Source organism: Canis lupus, chromosome 27, assembly GCF_003254725.2.
Source record: "Canis lupus dingo isolate Sandy chromosome 27, ASM325472v2, whole genome shotgun sequence".
In the NCBI taxonomy this organism is placed as follows: Eukaryota; Metazoa; Chordata; class Mammalia; order Carnivora; family Canidae; genus Canis; species Canis lupus.
Window position 1 is genome coordinate 11,477,561 of NC_064269.1, and position 20,518 is coordinate 11,498,078.

Below are 20,518 nucleotides of genomic sequence, written 5' to 3' on the forward strand. Positions count from 1 at the left end.
ATACTAAGATTTCCAACATACTTGTCACCATCAAAAAATAAGACGAATTACTGGATGAATACAGGAATGGATAGGTGACAAAGAAAATAAAATATTAATTATAGAATGGAGGTGATGAGTGTATGGGTGTGTAGTATTTAATTCCTAATATTTAAAACTTTTCATAACAAAATGTTAAGAGGGGAAAAAGATCTAAAGCAAAATAGGCTCAATGATAGGTATATGGCTCTGATCATCTCAGCTTATAAATGAAGGATCTGTTTTGCTTGGACCTGGATGATGAGCTTTTCATCTTCTCAATGTGAGTGGAGAATTACAGATATTAATGAATCTGTAAATGCAGATATGAGTTTGAATGAATTTGAATATCTGTGCCTGCCAGCCAAAAGAACTCCCCTACTATGTGCAGGCCCTAGATTTGGTCTATAATATAGCACACCTTGCTCAAATAAATTAGATTCTAATAAAATGAGTAATACATTATGAAAACCATAAAGCAAAATGCAATAAATGCTATAGAGAAATACAAAGTATTACAATAATCCCAAAGGAAAGATCATAATGAGCAGAGAGGAGGAGGATTAAAAGCACTGAAACAGTGTTGGTGTTCCAGGAAACCTGGAAGCTTGGAAATAAAACAACATAGTATGCTTTAAAAAATAATAATCTTGGAATATAGGGAAGTTTTAGAAAAGATGGCTGATAGACACACCTGAATAAATGTGAAGCTAGAAGTGAATAGGTTGGACTTAAGGTTTACCTTATCCTTGGACTTAAAATAATCAGACAGACAATAAACTACTGAAGACTGGATTAGAAGAAAACTAATGTGTTCATTATCCAATATCCCCTTCAAATCTGATTCAAGAGGCCAGGAAAAGTAATTTTGTGTTAAATGTCACTTATTGGCTTGAGAAAACAACTGATAGCATTCAACAAATACAAAAAGGCTAAATCTAAAGAAAAATTGTCATAATGAAGATACAAGGCAGCTAAATACATTATAAAATAGGTTTAAAAATCTATTCTAAAAATTCTATTTGCCGAGAAAATGGTTAATAATAAATATTTCAAAAAATAAAATCTTTCATGTAGCTTTTAATATTTTCATGTCTGAGGGCAATACAAATTCATTTTTAATAAAGACAAAGAGGGGACAGCTTAATTTAGACATTTTCCCAAGCGAATGTCTAAAATACTCACTGCAATGAAATAGATTATAGGTTAAAATGGCAAATCAATTCTTTGAAAGATATTTGTCACTATGAATGCATTTCCCTTGAATAATTAAAAAAACACAACAGGGACGCCTGGTGGCTCAGCGGTTGAGTGCCTGCCTTCAGCCCACAGCGTGATCCTGGAGTCCTGGAATTGAGTCCCACATTGGGCTCCCTGTGGGGAGCCTGCTTCTCTCTCTGTCTGTTTCTCTGCCTCTCTCTCTGTGTCTCTCATGAATGGATAAAATTTGTTTAAAAATCTTAAAAAATTAACACAATTTTTAAAAGGTGAACTTTCTTATGTACATATTAAACTAATTTTTTTACATATAGTTATTTGTTATAAAAATTATCATAGTGGGTGAAATTAATACAATGTACACTAATGACCATACAACTAAAAAACAAATCTAAGTTTTAGTTATCCAAAGAAAACTTATTTTAAGTTATTTTAAGTTCTTAAATTTTTATTATAAATAACTTAATAGTTATTTAATTTTTAATGAAAAGTTTTTTAATTAAGATTACTTCCAAATAAATCCTTTTAGAAATAGATGATTTTTAATTGCTTAAGAGGCAGTCCAGTCCACAAACGATTTAACATTAATAATCAGAAAATTTAAAAAAAAATAATCAGAAAAGTACAATGTCATGACAATAAAAAAAGTAGTTTTAGATTTGATTAGTAACAATGTGTTCCCTAAGTGAAAAATCTTACATCAGTTTGCTCTAAGAGGAGATCTAAGAGGAGCACCCTCCATCCGTCCAGCTGTACTCTGATGGGAGAAATCGGTCAGTAGGAGCAACTAAGCTAAGCTACTTCCAAAACCCCCTTTACTTCCTCCCAGTTTATCTCTGGCAGAGGAGACTGGAGGGGATCCAATATTAAGGTTGCTTTAACCTTGTGAAGATATGGGGAAAATGGCTCAGAACCTAAAAGTACTGGGGTGCAGGTGGTGTAGTCAGTAAAGCATCTGCATCTGACTCTTGGTTTCAAATCAGGTCATGACCTCAGGGTCATGAAATCTCCTGCGTCTGGCTCTGCGCAGAGTCTGCTTGGGACTCTCTCTCCCTCTCCTCCCTGCACACGCATACCCTCCTCCCTCCTCTCAAATAAATAAATAAATCTTAAAAAAAAAAAAAGAAAGAAAGAAAGAACCTAAAAGTATTAACAGTTACCAAGTCCTCAGGGAGGGCTCACTATGTAGGAAAAATTCTAGAATGGGAAGGAATCCTAGGCAAAGGTCTCTATGACTAGAAATGGTTATGGGTTACAATTCTAAAGTTTTCTGTTTAAACATGAGAGCATTTAGAAATTATTGACATATCAGAAACATTAAGTCACTGGCAACATTTTCATACAGCTTTTTTACTTATTTTATGTACCCGGAATCCTCATAGGTACTCTGGAATAACTATCCCCTTTTTAAAAAAAATACTGAAGCAGAGAGATTAAAGGGATTAGCTGTAAAAAGTACGATATTCACAGTATAGGTTTCTAATTTACCCTTTACCATACTACTGCTATAATCCAACAGAATTATTTAAATCCAAAATTGAAATAAAACCAAAGATAAACTAATCTGCTTGGTTTTTGAAGAATGGTGTAAAGAAAGTGGCTTGGAGGAACCTGGAAGGTAGGTCACTACTATGAGACAATGAGATCTCATTTGTGTGTGTGTGTGCCTCATGTCTATACTTCATCGTTTCCTTACTAAAATCTGAAACTTGAGGGATCCCTGGGTGGCGCAGCGGTTTGGCGCCTGCTTTTGGCCCAGGGCGCGATCCTTGAGACCCGGGATCAAATCCCACATCGGGCTCCCGGTGCATGGAGCCTGCTTCTCCCTCTGCCTATGTCTCTGCCTCTCTCTCTCTCTCTGTATGACTATCATAAGTAAATAAAATTAAAATAATAATAATAAAATAAAATCTGAAACTTGGGCTATTTTCCCATACGGTTTCAGGGATGCCACAAGATAAATTTACAAGAAATAAACAGGTAAGATGGCTTTCTTCCTCAGGCTGAGGAAAGCACTACTGTTCTGTAAGATACTTAAGCTATGGTTGGTGAAAGAGCAGTTTATGGTTGAGATGGGACATGTCCGATGTATTCTGCAGGGAAGGCTAGTTCTTCTTAGCTTTGTTTTGTTTTTCTTTCTCCCCAAGTGATTCAGTGAACCGAGTCTACTGGCTCTATCATTCCATTTCTTTCATCATTAAAATTCTATACTGAAAAGCTGATTTTAGGGGAAATCACTTTTACTGCTATGAAATTTCTCCATGTGTCTCAGCACACATGTGCTGTTGTGCTCTTTTCCTTTCCTCTATTTTCTGTGACATTAACACATACTACAGGTTGGAAAAACTTTCATTTTTGTTACAGTATCATAGTATTACAAATTTTCAGCTCAAGATAAAGAAGTCCTTGCTAATGTAATAGTTTTAGGAGGATCTTTAAAAGTTTGTCATTGAAAGTGATTGGAGTGGGGGTTGTTAAGAGGTCACCAAACCAAGAGCTGCAAGTGAAGTGGTAGGAAACACAAAGGGCAAGATTACTTGTAACTCCACAGACAGGCAGCTTCTGTAGTTTCTGCTTAGCTGTCCCTTCCTTCCAATCCTCACTCCCATCCTGAGAGGCCCCTGACAGCTATATTTATATTATATGCCAAATGAAAAAAACGCACTTATAGAAGATAGAATTTAAGGGATGTCAGAGATGAAGAGGGATCACAGGACTTACTAGATTATGAATTAGGTTTATGATGTTGACAATGGCAAGGAATACAGCAAGAGTGGATGTTGGTAGAAGTAGAGAGGGAAGCATGCTGGAAAAAGAAAGGAAATTAGAAAGGAAGAGAAACTGCCCAATGGCCTTTCAATTCCAGACTCTATACCTGGTTTCTGCCTTTGCCCTATGAAAAATTCTGGTAAATTTTCAATACTTTCCCTATACTTGCTAAAGATAGTTTCGGTGGATTTTGTAATTTATAATCAAAAGGAATTTTCTCCAGATACCTAGCATAATAGCCTGCTATATGGAAGAGATGTTACCTGGCCTTCTGGGCCGGGGTGGCAATCTGGGAGCAGCCAAGACCTGCACAATGACATCCGCACTGCAGTATATCAGCTTGTCAACAGTGCTTAATACTGGTAGGAATGTCAAGGTGATGGAAGAAATCTATTTTCTTTTCAATGTAATTGGAAATCTATCAAATGCACTTCATAAGGCTTTATCCAACGTAGCTAAATTAGGCTATACTTTTCCATTTAAGAACTAAGTAACTACAAATCCTTGGAGTTTCCACTAAAAATACAGCTATTGTTACTGCTACTGAAAAAAAAAAAAAGTATTTGCTTCCAGCTCATCATTTGCAAGTGTAAGAAACAGAATATTATTAGAATATTATTGGTCTACTTAATCACATTTCTCCTAAAAAAGGCTTTTCAATTACATAACGTATAATAACCACTATAAATGCTCCTAAAGTGTTTTTTCTTTCCAGAAAGGAAGAAAGGAATTATTCATAACTAACACAAATAGTACAGCTTTCATTTTCAAAAATAGGAACTGCAGTATCAGGTATATTACAAGTAGGTTAAATTAATTAATATTAAAGATAATTCATTATTTCACTTTTATCTCTGAATGCATTATATACAGTGGGAAAAGTTCATAAATCCCATTACATATGAAAGAAAATACATATTTTCAAGGTCTATCTGCAGATATTTTCTATTCTATACTTTTAATACTAAAATTTATAGAGTATAATTGGTATAGGATTTACAATTCATCTTGATCTGTCCACTTGACATTACAAAAGACCTACTACTGACTTTTCAAATAATACTGAACTTCCTTCTAGGAATTAGAGTCATATCTATGACAATAAATGCAATGCAGACCATGCTAGGCCATGATGTTGTTATTGTTACATCAACAGTTACACTGCTACTGCATTCTATGCTCAAGAAAGCACCGGGTGTTAATCACGAAGTATGGTGCTATTAAATTATGATCAATGGAAATATAAATCTGGTCTTCAGTAAGCCTTTCCAAGATAGAATTTAGCTACAGCCAACAATTTGAGGCAGGAATCTATTCAAATGAAATTTTTTGGTAATGTTTACAGATAATTTTGGGTAACCTGGCATTACTGAATACAGCTGAATACTCTATTTTTGAAATTCTGGGGATAAAAAAAGATAGTACTGTAACTATGAAATTCTATTGGAATCCTGAAGGTCTAAATAAACCTTACCATATGTATTTTAATATGTACTATATTTATTAAAATTATTTTTAAAAATGAGTTATTATTTTAGAATTCTATGCCTTGAAATGGATTTTTTTTTTTTTTTTTGAGCTGGCAAAATGGCTAAGACTAGAATGATTGGTATATTTTAGGTAAGAATAACAAGGAAAACCAGAAATGAAATCTTTGTTTGGATTAGCAGCACTGAACATTAAATTGGTTCAGATAAAATAAGGGTCAAAAGGCTGACTACCTTACTATAAGAGCCAAAAAACCCAGCAGATTGTGGTATCCCCTTTAACCTTACTTCATGCAAGATTACCATGTGCACATGTAGATACAACATAGAAATTTTTCGTATAAACACATCCTGGAAAAGTGCACTGAACCATTTCTCTCTTCACAGATATTTTCAGTGTCCTGTGTCAATAAAAAGCATAAATATAAAATGTGGCTTCACTCTGTGAGAGTTCACTAAGCTTCATCTTATAGTATTTAAAAAGTCCAGAAATTAATATTTATGGTTATTATTTATTTCCTGAGCAAACACTAAATCATTTATAAAAATTAACTGTTAAATTATTCTACTTTTAAAAGGGACTGTTTAACATGCTGTCAGAGGTACCATAGTGCTGAAATCTGACTCTTGTGCACCTCCTTATTTCTTGGTTTTGCTATTTCTATGGTCACAATATTAGCATGGGCCTAGCCAATACAATACTGTTCTAACACTGCAAAAATTCTAATTGTTTTTGCTTCTAGTCTTCTTGTTCTATATGTACCTACTCACAGACACCATCATCCTACAGATGGAAAAACCCTTCTCAGAATTACTGCTGCTTATCCCAAGATCTGACCCAATACAATTCTTCAGTAAAATCTTAGCCAATCTTGTCACTCACCAAAACACCATCCACCCATAACATTTCACCTGCTCTCATATCTGTATTCCCTTGGTTATTTTCTAACTTAATTTCTTCAAAATTTTGTTTAAGACATCTTCCACAAAGTTTTTCCAGATTTCCTTAAATATTTATGAAATGTATGTTTCTCTCTACCTCTTCCATTATATTGAAGGCAAATACAATTAATTTTGCTTCCTTTGTTATGGTCTCCCATGGAGTATAAGGCTGGAAACAAAATTGTTCTCTAATTATCTCTGATTTTTAAAAGCTTAAAATTCTATATTCTTGCCTTGGCTCAAATTTTAATTATTTTGGCCATCCCTCCAACTGATATTATACGAATTGTTTGAGATTAGTAAATGTATCTGTTCACAAGGGCTGTCAATAAATATTGTTCCTTGATGAAGTAAAGATCTTAAAGTTTTAAATGAGTTAGCATTACAAGGAAGGTAAAACATAACAAATATTCTGAAATAAAGTAGGAAAGAAAGTTTTCATAATAAAGTCAATTTAGAATAGTAAAAAGCTTAAAAGAGTACCTTGAAAAGTATAATTTTATTACTTCTAAATATACAAAGAGTCATCTCAACTTTTAAAATATTTAAAATGTAAAGGTCTTGGCTCAGGATTGTTTTGACAAATAAGACTCCTCTGTATAAAATTATACAAAGAATCTTGCTGATAGTCTGTTTCACAAAATGTTTTTTTCTGTAGTTTGTGCAAACTGATTCCTAATCCAATACACAGATACACAGATCATACATATTTTGGTTACAATACCTAATTCCTGTTGCATGGATTGACAACATTCTATTATTTTGTGAGAACCAATCTAACCAAATCATCTAAGATTTGGTCTAAAAATTTCCTCCTATCTGATAATCATATTGTAGGAAAAAAATAAAATTCAAATAGAAATACAGGTTCACTGTACACTCATATAGTTTTTACTATCAAAATGAAACACCAAAGGAGAAAAGAAATTTTTTAAAAAGACTATTGTATGGAGACAAGTTTCAAAATGTCTAGAAACATGTATGTATTGTCCTTTACAAAAAACAAAACCTAACAAATACACATACAAGCACATACATAAAACAAACCCAAAACCTAAAACACAACCTGTCCAGAAATGGTACTATTCAGGGTGACACTATATAAGAAGTCCAAGAGATTGCCTATTACTAAAATAAAACAGTAATTAAAATGTAAGCATATTATATTATATGTAAAACAAAAGAAAAATTTCCAGTTCTGCAAGTCTCCCTTGTGTAGGTGTGACAGGAAAGCTCTAAAATTTTTCCTCAAACACTGAATCATCTCCAGTGATTCAAGCCAGTATTTATCCCATATAGCTCAACTGTGCAGCAGCTGCATTCTGTATTTTTTTTTAATGGCACTTAAGTTATTTCAGGTTTAGAGACAAAAGAAGCTGCATTAAATTAGAACCAAAATACAACTTTAAAAGTCAAATTCTGACTATAACATCCCATATTTCTATTCAAAAAAAAAAAAAAAAGATATGCCCTTCTCACATACTGAACACTCTCAACTATCCATATGGAAATCAGATTAAACTATGTTTTCTTACCCTTCAAGTCATCATATGTGGATAATTACACAGTAAAAACTTCAAACTCAAATCCTTTGCACAGTTAGTATCAACTTATTATCACCATGAGGAATGAGCCATTCATATCCATAGCTATGCCAAAACATAAAGGAGAAAATGTAAAAAAATTACCATAGGTATAATTTCTTATCATTTTCTTTCTACAAAAGAAGTAATTTCATATGCTGAACATAGATATAATTCAAATACAATTTAATCTTCAAAACCACACATAAAAAAATCAGCCTTCAACTCCTTTAAAAATCCCCATAGGCTATGCAACTACTATAGGAAGGTAGGTTCATAAGCATTTTAGATGTCTAGTTTTATTTTGTCTCACTTTTTAAAAATATAATGTACAGGGGACACCTGAGTGGCTCAGTCACTTAAGTGTCTGCCTTCATCTCAGGTCATGATCTCAGGGTCCTGGGATCAAGCCCCATGTCATGATGGGGGGGGGGGGGGGGGGCGTGTCTCTGCTCAGCAGGGAGTCTGCTTCTCTCTCCCTATGGTCTCACTCACTCTCTTCCTCTCAAATAAATATTTTAAAAATCTATAATATATGGGAGGATTTAAATTCTTAATGGGGTGGGAGAAGAATATGGTAGTGATAGAGATCATGGATTTTATATTCATGGATCCTCCAGATTTGGGTTGCTAAGTGACCCTGGGCACATTACATAATTCTGTAAGCCTTATTTGCTTTTTTTTTTTTTTTAAGATTTTATTTATTTATTCATGAGAGAGAGAGAGAGAGAGACAGGCAGAGGGAGAAACAGGCTCCATGTAGGGAGCCCGATGTGGGACTTGATCCCGGGTTTCCAGGAGCCCGCCCTGGGCTGAAGGCAGCACTAAACCGCTGAGCCACCGGGGCTGCCCCAGCCCATTTGCCTTCTTTGTAATGTGGAGATTACAACAGTAATTTAGGTCTCAGGGCTGTTGTGAGAATTAGGTGACACAACAAATATCAAGTACTTAATACTTAGAAACCATTCACTCAAACATTTGAGAGCTCAGTAAGTCAACAAATATTTGAGGACCTAGCATGTACAAGCCCTGCACAAATGGTAAATATAAAAATATCCCATCCTTATCTTTAGGAAGCTTTCTTCTTAGTGGGAAAGACATAAAATAAAATGTATGAAAATACATAAACATGTATAATTGTATAATTGTGGTATTATATAAAATAAAGTAGGTTCTGTGATGGAGGAACTAACTGGTCAGGAGAATAAAGAAATGTTTGAATGAAAGGCTAAAATTTAAGCAGGGCCTTAAAGAATGAGAAGAGGCTAGTGAAGGCATTCCAGGCAGGAGTAATAGCATAAACAAAGCCACTAAGAAGACAGGAAAGTATGATCTATCCAGAAGACAGTATGACTGCAGCACAGTAAAACACAAAGATAATGTGAAAGAAATTTGGAGGGAGAGGTAGTAGACAAAAGTAGCAGATCTCTAAAGCCAAGGTAAAGGCTTTGGATTTTTAGTCTAAATATAATGAGAAGCTGCTGGAGTGTTCCAAACAGAGAAGCAATTATATTTAACAGGTTTAGAAGTCAGGAAATAATGACAGCAACATTCCATTAGGCTAGGAAAATCGAGATTCAAAGTATTCTGGAGCACAGCAACTCACCTTTGTTTAAAAATACTATTGTTCATTCCTTTTAGCTGGAAAATTCTAAACTATATTAGCCATTTCCTGCCTCAGTTAAAAAAAAAAATCTCAAAAACATTAAAAACTAGAGTACTTTTTTCTTTTTTATCTCCCCTTTTAAATGCATCATGATCAATGGCTATTCTGAGTTATAGATGTTTTTATAACTTGCCTCTTTAATTGTGACCTGCACAATATGTAAGCTGCTCAAAAACCTGGGCCATAGAACTGGTCATACTTCTTGGCATTTAAAGCTGAATTAAAGATTAAAAGAGACTAAGCCTGTGTCATTAATTTTTTTCAATTAACATCACTTTTACCATCTTACTAGGGAGTTGTTCTTTTTTTTTTTTAAAGCAACATTTAAGGTGTTCTTACTTGGTCAACTGTGGATAAATAATCTGGTTTGCCTTTTCCACTCTTACTCAAAGGATGCTGTGAATTGTTGGAAAAAGTCCAAAATTGCAATTATTTGATCCACTCCTTAACCTCTCTTGTTGACTTCCATATCAACACACACCATATGGGGTATTCTGAGTCCTTTCCATGCCTGATTCAGGAACTCCAAGTGCTGATAGGACTCTCTCCACCCTATCCCATTTCCCCTCACTCTTAGCAATATTGCCTTTCCTAAACTTATCTCCTCTCAATCTTAAAAATGGCTGCCACTTTATTCTCCTTTGCCCTAGTCACAGAAACGTTTTCTCTAATTTTCAAGGCTAAGTTCATCTGTGCTACTGATAGTCTCTCTTGCTTTATCAATTATTCCATCTGTTTTCTTTTTAATCTTCAGTCTCCCTCATTAAAAAACACCCATGTAAGACACGGTTTTACTCAAACTACTTGTAATTATTATTTCTTATAGTTCCCTATTTTCCATCTTATGCTCATGTCATTTGCTTCTGTCTAGAAATCTTTTATCTCCTATCTCTACCTATGAGAGCCTACCTGAATTTTAAGGATCCAAGCAAATGTCACTTCCAAAATGAAGCCTCTTTGGTTCTCCTAACTGAAACTCATTCTTTAAAAATCTCAGTTTCAAGGCAAATAAGCCTAACAGAAAGCACTAAGTAAAGAACAGTCACATTTCTACCATTTCTAGTATGAGATGGAACAAATCAAGCATTTTAAACATGTAAAATGAAGACAGGAAAAACAACACATTTCAAAAAAAAAAAAACTCTTCTTCAAAAAACTTAGAAATACATTATTTTAAAAGCACAGCTAAGCTCTTAAAGTAACTAAGTATAGGGCACCTGGGTTCTGCCTTCAGCACAGGTCATGATCCTAGGGTCCTGGGATTGAGTCCCACACCGGGGCTCCCTTATCAATGAGAAGTTCACTTCTTTCTCTCTGCCCCTCCTCTGCTCCTGCTCTTTCTCTCTCCCTTCCTCACATTCTCTCTCACTCTCTCTCAAATAAATAAATAAAATCTTAAGAAAAAAAAGAGTTAACTAAGGGTAATTGCCAGCAATCAAAAAAAGAAGAAGAAACAAGAAACCAGAGTGTTAAGCTAATATCATGGGCTATGGCTGTCCTAAAGAACCAAGGACTTGTCAGGAATAAGAGACATCATCACCACCTTTGGCCCTCTGAAGATAGAGTTGAATCTCAGGCCTTTGCATAAAGCTAGGATCTTTGTGACAGGATGAACTAGAAAACAAACAAATAAACAAACACAAAAATCACCGATAAGTAAAAGAAAAAGGGAAACTTCTCTGCCTTGATCAAGCCTCTTAAGGCAATGAGATGCCCTTTCCTCTGAATACTCATAAAGACAGGTCTACTTTCATGTGCATTTGAAGTTCTAAATATACACTCACAACTCCAAAATACAAATTACACAAGGGAACATGCTACCATGAGCAAGAGTCAGCAGAAACAGCAGCTGGATTAAAGCTCTCAGACTTCAGGTATTAAAATTATTGGTTACAGAAAATAAAATGAGAATGAAATAAGAAAGAATAAAAACATGAGCAATAAACGATCTAATTCTAAAAATCTTTTTAAGAAAACTAAATTAAGCTTCTAGAAATGGAAAACATAACTGACATTAAAAACTCAGTAAACTATATACAAGTGAAGATTCAGAGTCCTGAACAAAACACCTACAATTCTTGATTTGAAAAAAAATATAAAAGAAGAAAATTTAGGAGAAATGAAAGATTAAAAAAAAAAAAATCTACCTACATCCAACTGGAGTACATAAAAAAAGAAGACACTCAAAATTTAAAATAACATAATTTTCTAACTCTAATGAAAATTCCAAATTGTCAGATACATGAAGCATAAATTATCTTAATAAGAATAAATTTTAAAACAATCCATATCTAAACAGATTATAGTAAAATTCCATTCTGAAAAGTAAAAATAATCTTGGAGGGCCTGGGTGACTCAGTTAAGCATCTGCTTTTGACTCAGGTCATGATCACAGGGTCCTGGGACTGAGCCCCAAGTTGGGCTCTCTGCTCAGCAGGGAGCCTGCTTCTCTCTCTCCCGTTTCCCCTGCCTATGTTCTCTCATGCTCTGTGTCAAATAAGTAAATAAAATCTTTAAAAAATAAAAGAAAAAAGAAAAAGAATCTCTTCCCCTTACCCTTTCATGGGTTGTCACAAAGATCCAATATTTTACATCAGTAGTATTTTGTACAATCTTCTCAACATAGACTTTAGTCATGTGCAGTAAATTTATGAGAAATCATCTCAATCTTAAGGACTCTGCTTTTGCAAACAAATGAATAAAGATAATTTTGCTTCTTCCTTTACTTCCAATCCCCTGAAGGAAAAGATTCTTGAAGATATACTCTAGTATTTATCTGCAAGCTAAAATAGCAGAGCCAAACTACATGAGCTCAGGGTGCTTTGAGGACTCCATTACATTCATTCAACTATTAAACATTTACTGAGCCTACCACAGGCAAAGAACTCCAAATGATACAAAGATGATTAATTAGGTGGTTTTCCTTTCAATTTGTAAAAGGTATAAGTAGTATTGTAGGTGAACATATGCTAGTTATGAGTAGGAGGAAAAGATGTTACTAACTTTTGGCTGTGCAACTTTCATGGGCAAACAACAAGTGGCTGTGCAATCGAAGTCAGTGAATAAAAAAATAATTTTTTAGTATAAATAAAACAAAATCTTGAAAATTAAACATGCTACAAACTACCCTCCCTTAACACCAGACTTCTTAGGAAGTGAATTTAATATCTTTTATTCCTTTGCTTTACATGAGGCCCTGATCCTTTTCATGATCATAATCAAGAATGTACTACATTATAACATGGAATGGAAAAATGTTTTTATGTAAGAAAAAGCCTCTATTGAGATAATCACATGAATTTAAATATTTAAGTAGAATAAATAAGTACTACTTAAAATCTCTAGATTATAAAATATTATTAAGATCTGATCTGTAACTTTTAGACAATAAATACAAAGGATAGAGAAATGCACGTAGTACAACAGTTGTTGATAAGCACAAAAGGTTTTTCTTCCTAGCTTTCTTCAAACAGTGTCAATGAAGGATGCTGATAAAAATAATAAAATTTCAGGGTAAAACATTGTAAACCACAATTAAAAATCAATGCAGTAAAAAACCATCAAAACTGGGCAACAATTATAATTGAGGGGCACCTGGGTGGCTCAGTCAGTTAAATGCCTGCCTTCAGCTCAAGTCATGATCCCAGGGTCCTGGGATCCAGCCCCGCATCTGGCTCCCTGCAGAGCCTGGGAGAAGAAGAAGAAGCTCCCTGCTTCTTCCTCTCTTTCTGGTCCTCTCCCTGTTAAATAAATAAATAAAATCTTAAAAAAAAAAGAAAAGGGAATTATAATTGAGAATCCTCAAAAGAAGAATGTGTGTGTGTGTGTGTGTGTGTGTGTATCTGTTGGCCTAAATAAGCCAATGAACCTAGTAAAAATAAATAATCTTCAAAGTTAAAACTATCCTAAAGATAGAAATAAGTACCTAGTCTATATATAGCAGAAGACAATAGAATGCATATGTTCAGGAAAGGTTCCGGAAAATTTTGACACAAAGAAGCAGCTTAATGGGGGAGAGGCATGCTAGGATATTTGCTGATAGGGAATTTTTAAAACTTTGTAACCTGAATAAATGAGTATTTCAAAGTTACCATAAAACATTTCCTATCAATCTAACATGGGGATTGCATGGGTGAGAAAAAATAAGAGGCAAAAGCCTTACTTCAAATATAGCATTGCTATTATATATTTTAAAAACTTTTTCCCAAGCAAAATACCTTTAAAAGATACATGTGCAAAAATAAAGCCCTAGTAGCCCCAATATAATTATTACCATCCTAGGTAAATGGAAATAATATAGTATCATAGTATCACTATCCTACTCATTTCAGTTATTCAATATCTACTTTGCTCTTTACCTTTCACTCTCATGAGAATCACTAGATGAAACTGACAAGAAGATTCATTTTTTCCTTCTTGGTTTAATGACATTAATTATAACTTTAACCCATTCAAAAATGTTATAATTTAAAATACAAGAATGATCAAAGGAAGATATTTTTCAGTGTAACTTATAAGTTACTTGTTTGGAGTTTGGGCCTTATATTTCTAAGTTGGGATTCCAGGCTAACCCACAAAAGCCTCATAAGCACATGAAGACTTAAATACTTTTCATCAACCATGAAAGACAGTATAAAATAGTAACACCAGCCATTTTGGCTATTGACAATGTCCTAGCCAACTTAAATATGCATTCCCATTTATTTCTAACATTATTATGAAGTGGATAATAGCACCATTCCCCTTAGAGTAGTGGGCAAAGCAAAGCTCAGGAAAAATAAAATGACTTTTCCAAAGACACATAGATAGTTAAGCAGCAGAAATGGGATTCAAGTCAAATCCTCTAACTCCAAAGTTCCTACAGTACTTATTCTAACTACTAAACTAATGCAGCAGCATTGTGGCAATTCTCCATAAACCCTTCTACTGACTATATAAAATTCCATACCAGGGATACACTAAGATCTATTCAGTCACTGTTCTTGGGTAGAAGAAAATGATCCTTCCTTTATGGAAGTTGGAGACATAGAAGCAATGAAAATTTTAAAAAGGGTAAATATTTAAATAAACCTAAATGAATATAAACGACAAAGAAGACTGTTAGTATCTTGTGGGGTTTAAAATATATATGGAATTAGAACACACTGTAATAGACAATAGGTAATAGATCAATCAAGAGGAAGTTGAATGGAGTTAAAGTGCTCTGAAATGCCTACATTGATCATCAAGAAGTTAAAAGTAGTAGTGTATATTAGACTTCAGTAAGTCGGGAATGCATGGTGTTAAATAGTGTATAACTAACAGGAAAATGTTGGTGTACTGAAATGAATGATAATTTTCAAAATCCCAAAGAAGAAAAAAAAAAGAGAGAGAGAGAAAGGACTACAGAATAGGAAGAATAATTAAAAACTGATATATCAATAACTACATTAAATATATGGACCAGATGAGCCAAGTAAAGACATATTTTATCAAAATGGATGAAAAAACAAACTCAACTATATGCTACTTACAAGAAAAATACAAGAATATAGAGTAGCTGAAAGCAAGGTGACAAAAAGATATCATGTAAAAACTTAGATAAATATGAGGAAGTGTTAAAGATTAAGAAAACTACTTCAGAAAGATACGAAATAATTGTAAATTCATATGCACTTTACATCATAGTCTCAATATATAAAAGGAATAAAAACATTTAAAAGAGATACATGAACTCACAAACATTTGAGAGTTTTAACACAACTCTTCCAGAAATTGATGAGACAAGCAAACAAAACCAACAAGGATATGGAGGATTTAATATAATAAATTTTACCTACTTGTCATTATAATAAAACAATGCCCTCAACAAATACAAAATACATCTTCTTTTTAGGTATATAAAATATTTACAAAAACCGACTATTTGTTGGCCTACAATATAAGTCACAACAAATTTCTTAGGACTCAAATCCTAAAAAGTATGTTTTCTACCATAGCAGTTTTGAATTAGAAATTTATTTTTTAAAAAAATACAAAATCTCCTATATTTGGAAATTTCAAAATATTCTAAACTCTAAGAAGAAATCCCTCCAAAATATTCTAAACTGAATGCCAATAAAAATAACATCAACTTCTGGAAGATGCAACTAAAGCCCTGTAGGAGGGAATTTATAGGTTAAACGAAAAGCTACAAATCAATCAGTACCTAGAGCTCAAGAGATTTTTCTTTTCTTTTTTTAAAGACTTTATTTATTTATTCATAGAGCCACAGAGAAAGAAGCAGAGACACAGGCAGAGGGAGAAGCAGGGTCCTCTCAGGGAGCCTACTGTGGGACTCGATCCCAGGACCCCAGGATCACGACCTGAGTCAAAGGCAGATGCTAAACCATTCAAGCCACCCAGGTGCCCCCAAGAGTTTTTTCAAAAAGGGCAGTTAGACCCAAAAAAAAGAAGGAAAGAAAATAATAAATGTAGAATTCAATGAAGTATAAAATACAAAACACAAAACAAGGAAGAAATGAATAAAACCAAAAGTCAGTTCTTTGAAAAAGACTAATAAGACTGGTAATGTTAGTTAACACTGATCATGGTAGATTTAGCAGCCCATTTCCAAGACAGCCTGCAGTGATTCCCATCTCCTGATATTTTCATGCTTGTGTAATACCTTCCTATTGATTGTTAACTAGACTTAGTGACTACTTCTAATGAACAGACCAAGGTGGAAGCCACAGATGGTAGGTGACTTGGAGAATAGATCAAAAAAGTCAGAAAAGCCTTTCTCTCTCTTGGGACTCTAGCTCTGGAGAGGTCATATCATGAGAAGCCTTGTTGAGAGGTCTGCATAAAAAGGAAGCGAAACTCGTGCCAACAGCTACATTGAGCCTGAAAGCAAATCTTGCAATTCTAATCACGTCTTCAGAGACTATAGAGCCCTCTTACAGCCCTTGTTATCAGTTTGATGTCAACCGCTTGAGAGATCTGGAGCCAGGATCCCAACGGGATTTGTCTGTTGCATCCAAGAATTTGAGAAACTGATTCTAAGATTTCTACAGAAGTTCACAGCTCCAAGTACAGGTACTCTTGAAAAAGAACAACAAAGGTAGGACAACTTGCTCTAGTGGATATCAAGACTTACTAGAAAGCTTTGGTAACAGAGACAGCATGGTACTATTGCGAAGATCAGAAGACTACAGGCATAGAACAGAGTCCAGAAACAGATTTACACATATACGGGCACTTGATTTATTACCCAGGTGTCAATGCAGAGCAGTAAAGAACACATGGTCTTTCCAATAAATGGTTCCACGTCAAATGAAAGTCCATATGGGGGGATAAAAAAGGGAAACTTGGATCCCTGATATATTTAATATGCACTATACATAAAATAATTTTCAGAGGATTGTGACTCAATGTGAAAGACAAAACAAAAATCTTCTAGAAGATAATAAAAAAGCTATCTTTATAGGAGAGAAATAACAGTAATAAAGAAAAAGACTAAAAAAGTCTAGACTAGGGGATCCCTGGGTGGCGCAGCGGTTTGGCGCCTGCCTTTGGCCCAGGGCGCGATCCTGGAGACCCGGGATTGAATCCCACGTCGGGCTCCCGGTGCATGGTGCCTGCTTCTCCCTCTACCTGTGTCTCTGCCTCTCTCTCTGTGTGTGACTATCATAAATAAATAAAAATTAAAAAAAAAAAAGTCTAGACTACATTAAAAGTAAGAATTTTTACTCCTCCAAAAATATCAAAATATCAAAAGAATAAAAAAAAAAAAAAAACAAGCCACAATATGGGAAAAGATATCTGCAACACAAATAACTAGCAAAGGGCTTATATCTAGAATATACTAAGAACTCTGTAAATCAATTAAAAAAAAGAAAGAACAACTTTATAGGAAAATGGGCAAAAATCTCAACAGGGACTTCCTAAAAGAGGCGCCAATAATCAAATGAAAAAGTCCTCAGCATCACTAGTAACCAGGGAAATGCAAATTAAAAGCATAAGGAGCTCTATTATACATAACACTATCAACGAATCTCACAAACAATGTTGCACCAAAAAAACCAAAACAAAACAAAACAAAAAACTAGGCACAAAATAACATATACCATATTATTCTGTCTGTATAAAGTTTAAAAACAGACAAAACTACACTACAATGTTAGAAATCAATTTAGTGGTTACTCCCTTTGGTAAAAAGGGGTAGTAACTGCAAGAGGATATAAAGGGACTCCTGGGGTGCTGGTAACATTCTATTTCTTGATCTGAATGGTATTTTTTAAAAAGATTTTATATATTGGGATGCTTGGGTGGCTCAGTGGTTGAGCATCTGCCTTCGGCTCAGGGTGTGATCCCGGAGTCCTAGGATCGAGTCCCATATCGGGCTTCCCACAGGAAGCCTGTTTCTCCCCCTGCCTGTGTCTCTGCCTCACTCTCTGGGTCTCTCATGAATAAATAAATAAAATCTTAAAAAAAAAAAAAAGATTTTATATATTATTTAAGGGGACAGGGAGAAGAAGAAAGAGGGATCGAGGGAGTGGGAGAAGCAGACTCCCCGCTGAGCAGGGAGCCTGACTGGGGGCTCGATCCCAGAACTCTGAGATCATGACCTGAGCTGAAAGCCGACACTTAACCACCTAAGCCATCCAGGTGCCCCAGTCTGCACTGTAAGAAATCATTCAGGTTAACATATATGTTTTGAAAACTTCTTTCTGTATATGTTATACATCACTAAAGTGACTTTAAAAAAAAAGTAGGGCACAATATGAAGCATAACAGAATTTAGCATAGTTATCTTCAGCTAACCAGAAATGATGTTGAACTGCTCATCTGCCCCAAAGTCCAGATAACTAAGGGATTAGAAATATTAAAATTCAGCTTTTTTGGCTGACAAAAAAAATCCTACAAATAATATCCCAGCTAACTGAAGTATTCTAAACAGAACTGCCCAATTTCCTATAATATTTTTTAAAAAAACAAAATAAAACAAGACGTAGAGTCAGGTGGGGAACAACAAAACAGATAATGTAAATGTCTCTGAATGAGCCAGCTACTAAAAGTCGTCATTTCACTTCTAATGTTTAATTTCAAGTTACCTTTAAGTAGAAACATAAGATTTCCTTCGTGTAACTTTTAAAATATCTTATATAAATGAACTGAAAATATCAACTGACTCATGCTAATGTCAGCACATGAGTTTATGAGACAGACAAGCTTATTATAACGATACCTGAATTAAACAACAGTTAAAAGAAGACAGCAGATGTCACACAAGGGATCACATCTTAAAAATGACAAATGAAAGGAAAATATGGGAATAATTTATGTTTCAGAAATGGGGAGGGGAAGCAGGGAATCTAAGGAGAAGGAAACATTAAACTTTTTGTGGTACTTCTTATATCTAGAAAAATAGAGTAGAACCAGTGAGATAAAAGAACAAGCCAAATGGAAAATGTAAAGAGAAAGTATTAAGTGCTCCCACCCTGGAACAAACATTTCATAGTAAAATTATTTTTACATTTCATTTTGAATGAATGGAGGGAAAAAGGAAAAAGAAAAAAAGAAAAAGTATGAGGGCAAAAGGTTTAACAAGCCAAATCCTAACAATGATGAGAAAACAGTCTCGCAGAGTTAAACTTCTATAAATTTGCTATATAATATTCCTAAGAAATAATTTGAAAGTAGTCATTACTCCAAAGCTGCAACAAAACAGGCAAAGTAATTCTTAATACTACTGGAAACATTGTATAATGATTTTTGATAGACAAGGCGCTTTCACATATAGACTTTGTTGGTTCTGTGGGACAGCGTGTAACTAACCCTATATAACAAATGAGGAAAAGGGCTCTGAGAAGTTAAAACACTAAGTAGAAACATCCAGTGTTTCTATGCCTTACTATGTACAAATGTCCTGTAAAGAGAATACTCAGACATGTCAACTTATAGCAGGGGAACTGAAGAGCAAGGAACAATAATTTGGAACGACTAGAGAAAATCCTTACCTAGCACTGGTTGATAGTGAACAAGGAGGAAAGGTGAGAGAATGAAGCTTGTGCTAGGGCTTATGTCATGGGGAACAACTATATTGGAAATGCTTTACAACTGGATACATTTTAAGTGATGACATCCCCAGGGATAAGGTCCAAGATGGCCTCATCTCTTTTGTTACTTATAAGTAACAAAACATATAACATATTAAATACAGTATTTACCAGGCTAATTATCTGTATTATCCAAATTTTATATTTTATGTGAAAATAATATCACAACAGAGTCAATAATCTTCATAGTTACAGGTTTATTTCAGGTATAAAATAACTTATTTTTAAATGTCAAAACTGAGATGATTGGTTTTAGCATTTCAAACATGATACAAATTACCTTATGACATAACTTTTGGATGAAACTCCTTTAAAATGAAACTTTATACTTGTTCTTCAGCAAAAAGTTTCTGGAATAAGAGTATGACCAGATTTTGACAAATTATATCTTTCAAAAACCTTGATATATGACCAAAATAAAGGTTTTATCTTTAATGTGTTTTGCGAATAAGAAATTTTGGGGAGTAAATCTTACACAAGTACATTTTCCTAAATCTATATATGTAAAGTCTGAACACGTGGTTGATAATAATGGATTGTTAAATAAAGTAGGGCAGACTTGATGTCTAGACAAGATAATGGCGAGAGCTGCACTTTTAAGAAGTTTGTTACTTGCCCTGATAAAAAGAGAAAACAAAGAATGTTTCTATTATGTAAGTTTAGCATGAAATGCTTAGATCATGCATATACAATAGAGCTGCCACTGCTTTGAAAACAATTTCATTTTAGTCCATCATGTGTTAAAAGCTGTTTCTT

At 34.2% G+C, this 20,518-nt stretch overlaps 1 protein-coding gene across 24 annotated transcripts in view; it reads right to left on the minus strand.

Moving 5' to 3' along the window:
• Nucleotides 1-20,518, minus strand: part of PPHLN1 (periphilin 1) — a 144,260-nt gene that overhangs the window by 10,097 nt on the left and 113,645 nt on the right. Inside the window, exons 12-13 of one of the 24 annotated variants that reach the window (XR_007406527.1) lie at nucleotides 7,970-8,083; nucleotides 5,796-5,893 (exon numbers count right to left, since the gene is read on the minus strand). The exons of 20 other annotated variants lie outside the window; for them this stretch is intronic. Coding sequence is in view for 2 of the 4 variants with exons in the window: in XM_049102760.1 (XP_048958717.1) it covers nucleotides 5,792-5,893 (102 nt within the window). In the remaining 2 variants the exon portion in view is untranslated. Of the gene's footprint in view, nucleotides 1-5,780; nucleotides 5,894-7,969; nucleotides 8,084-20,518 lie in introns of those variants that run through there. 3 more of the 24 variants (XR_003147415.3, XM_049102759.1, XM_049102760.1) reach the window with 3 other exon arrangements.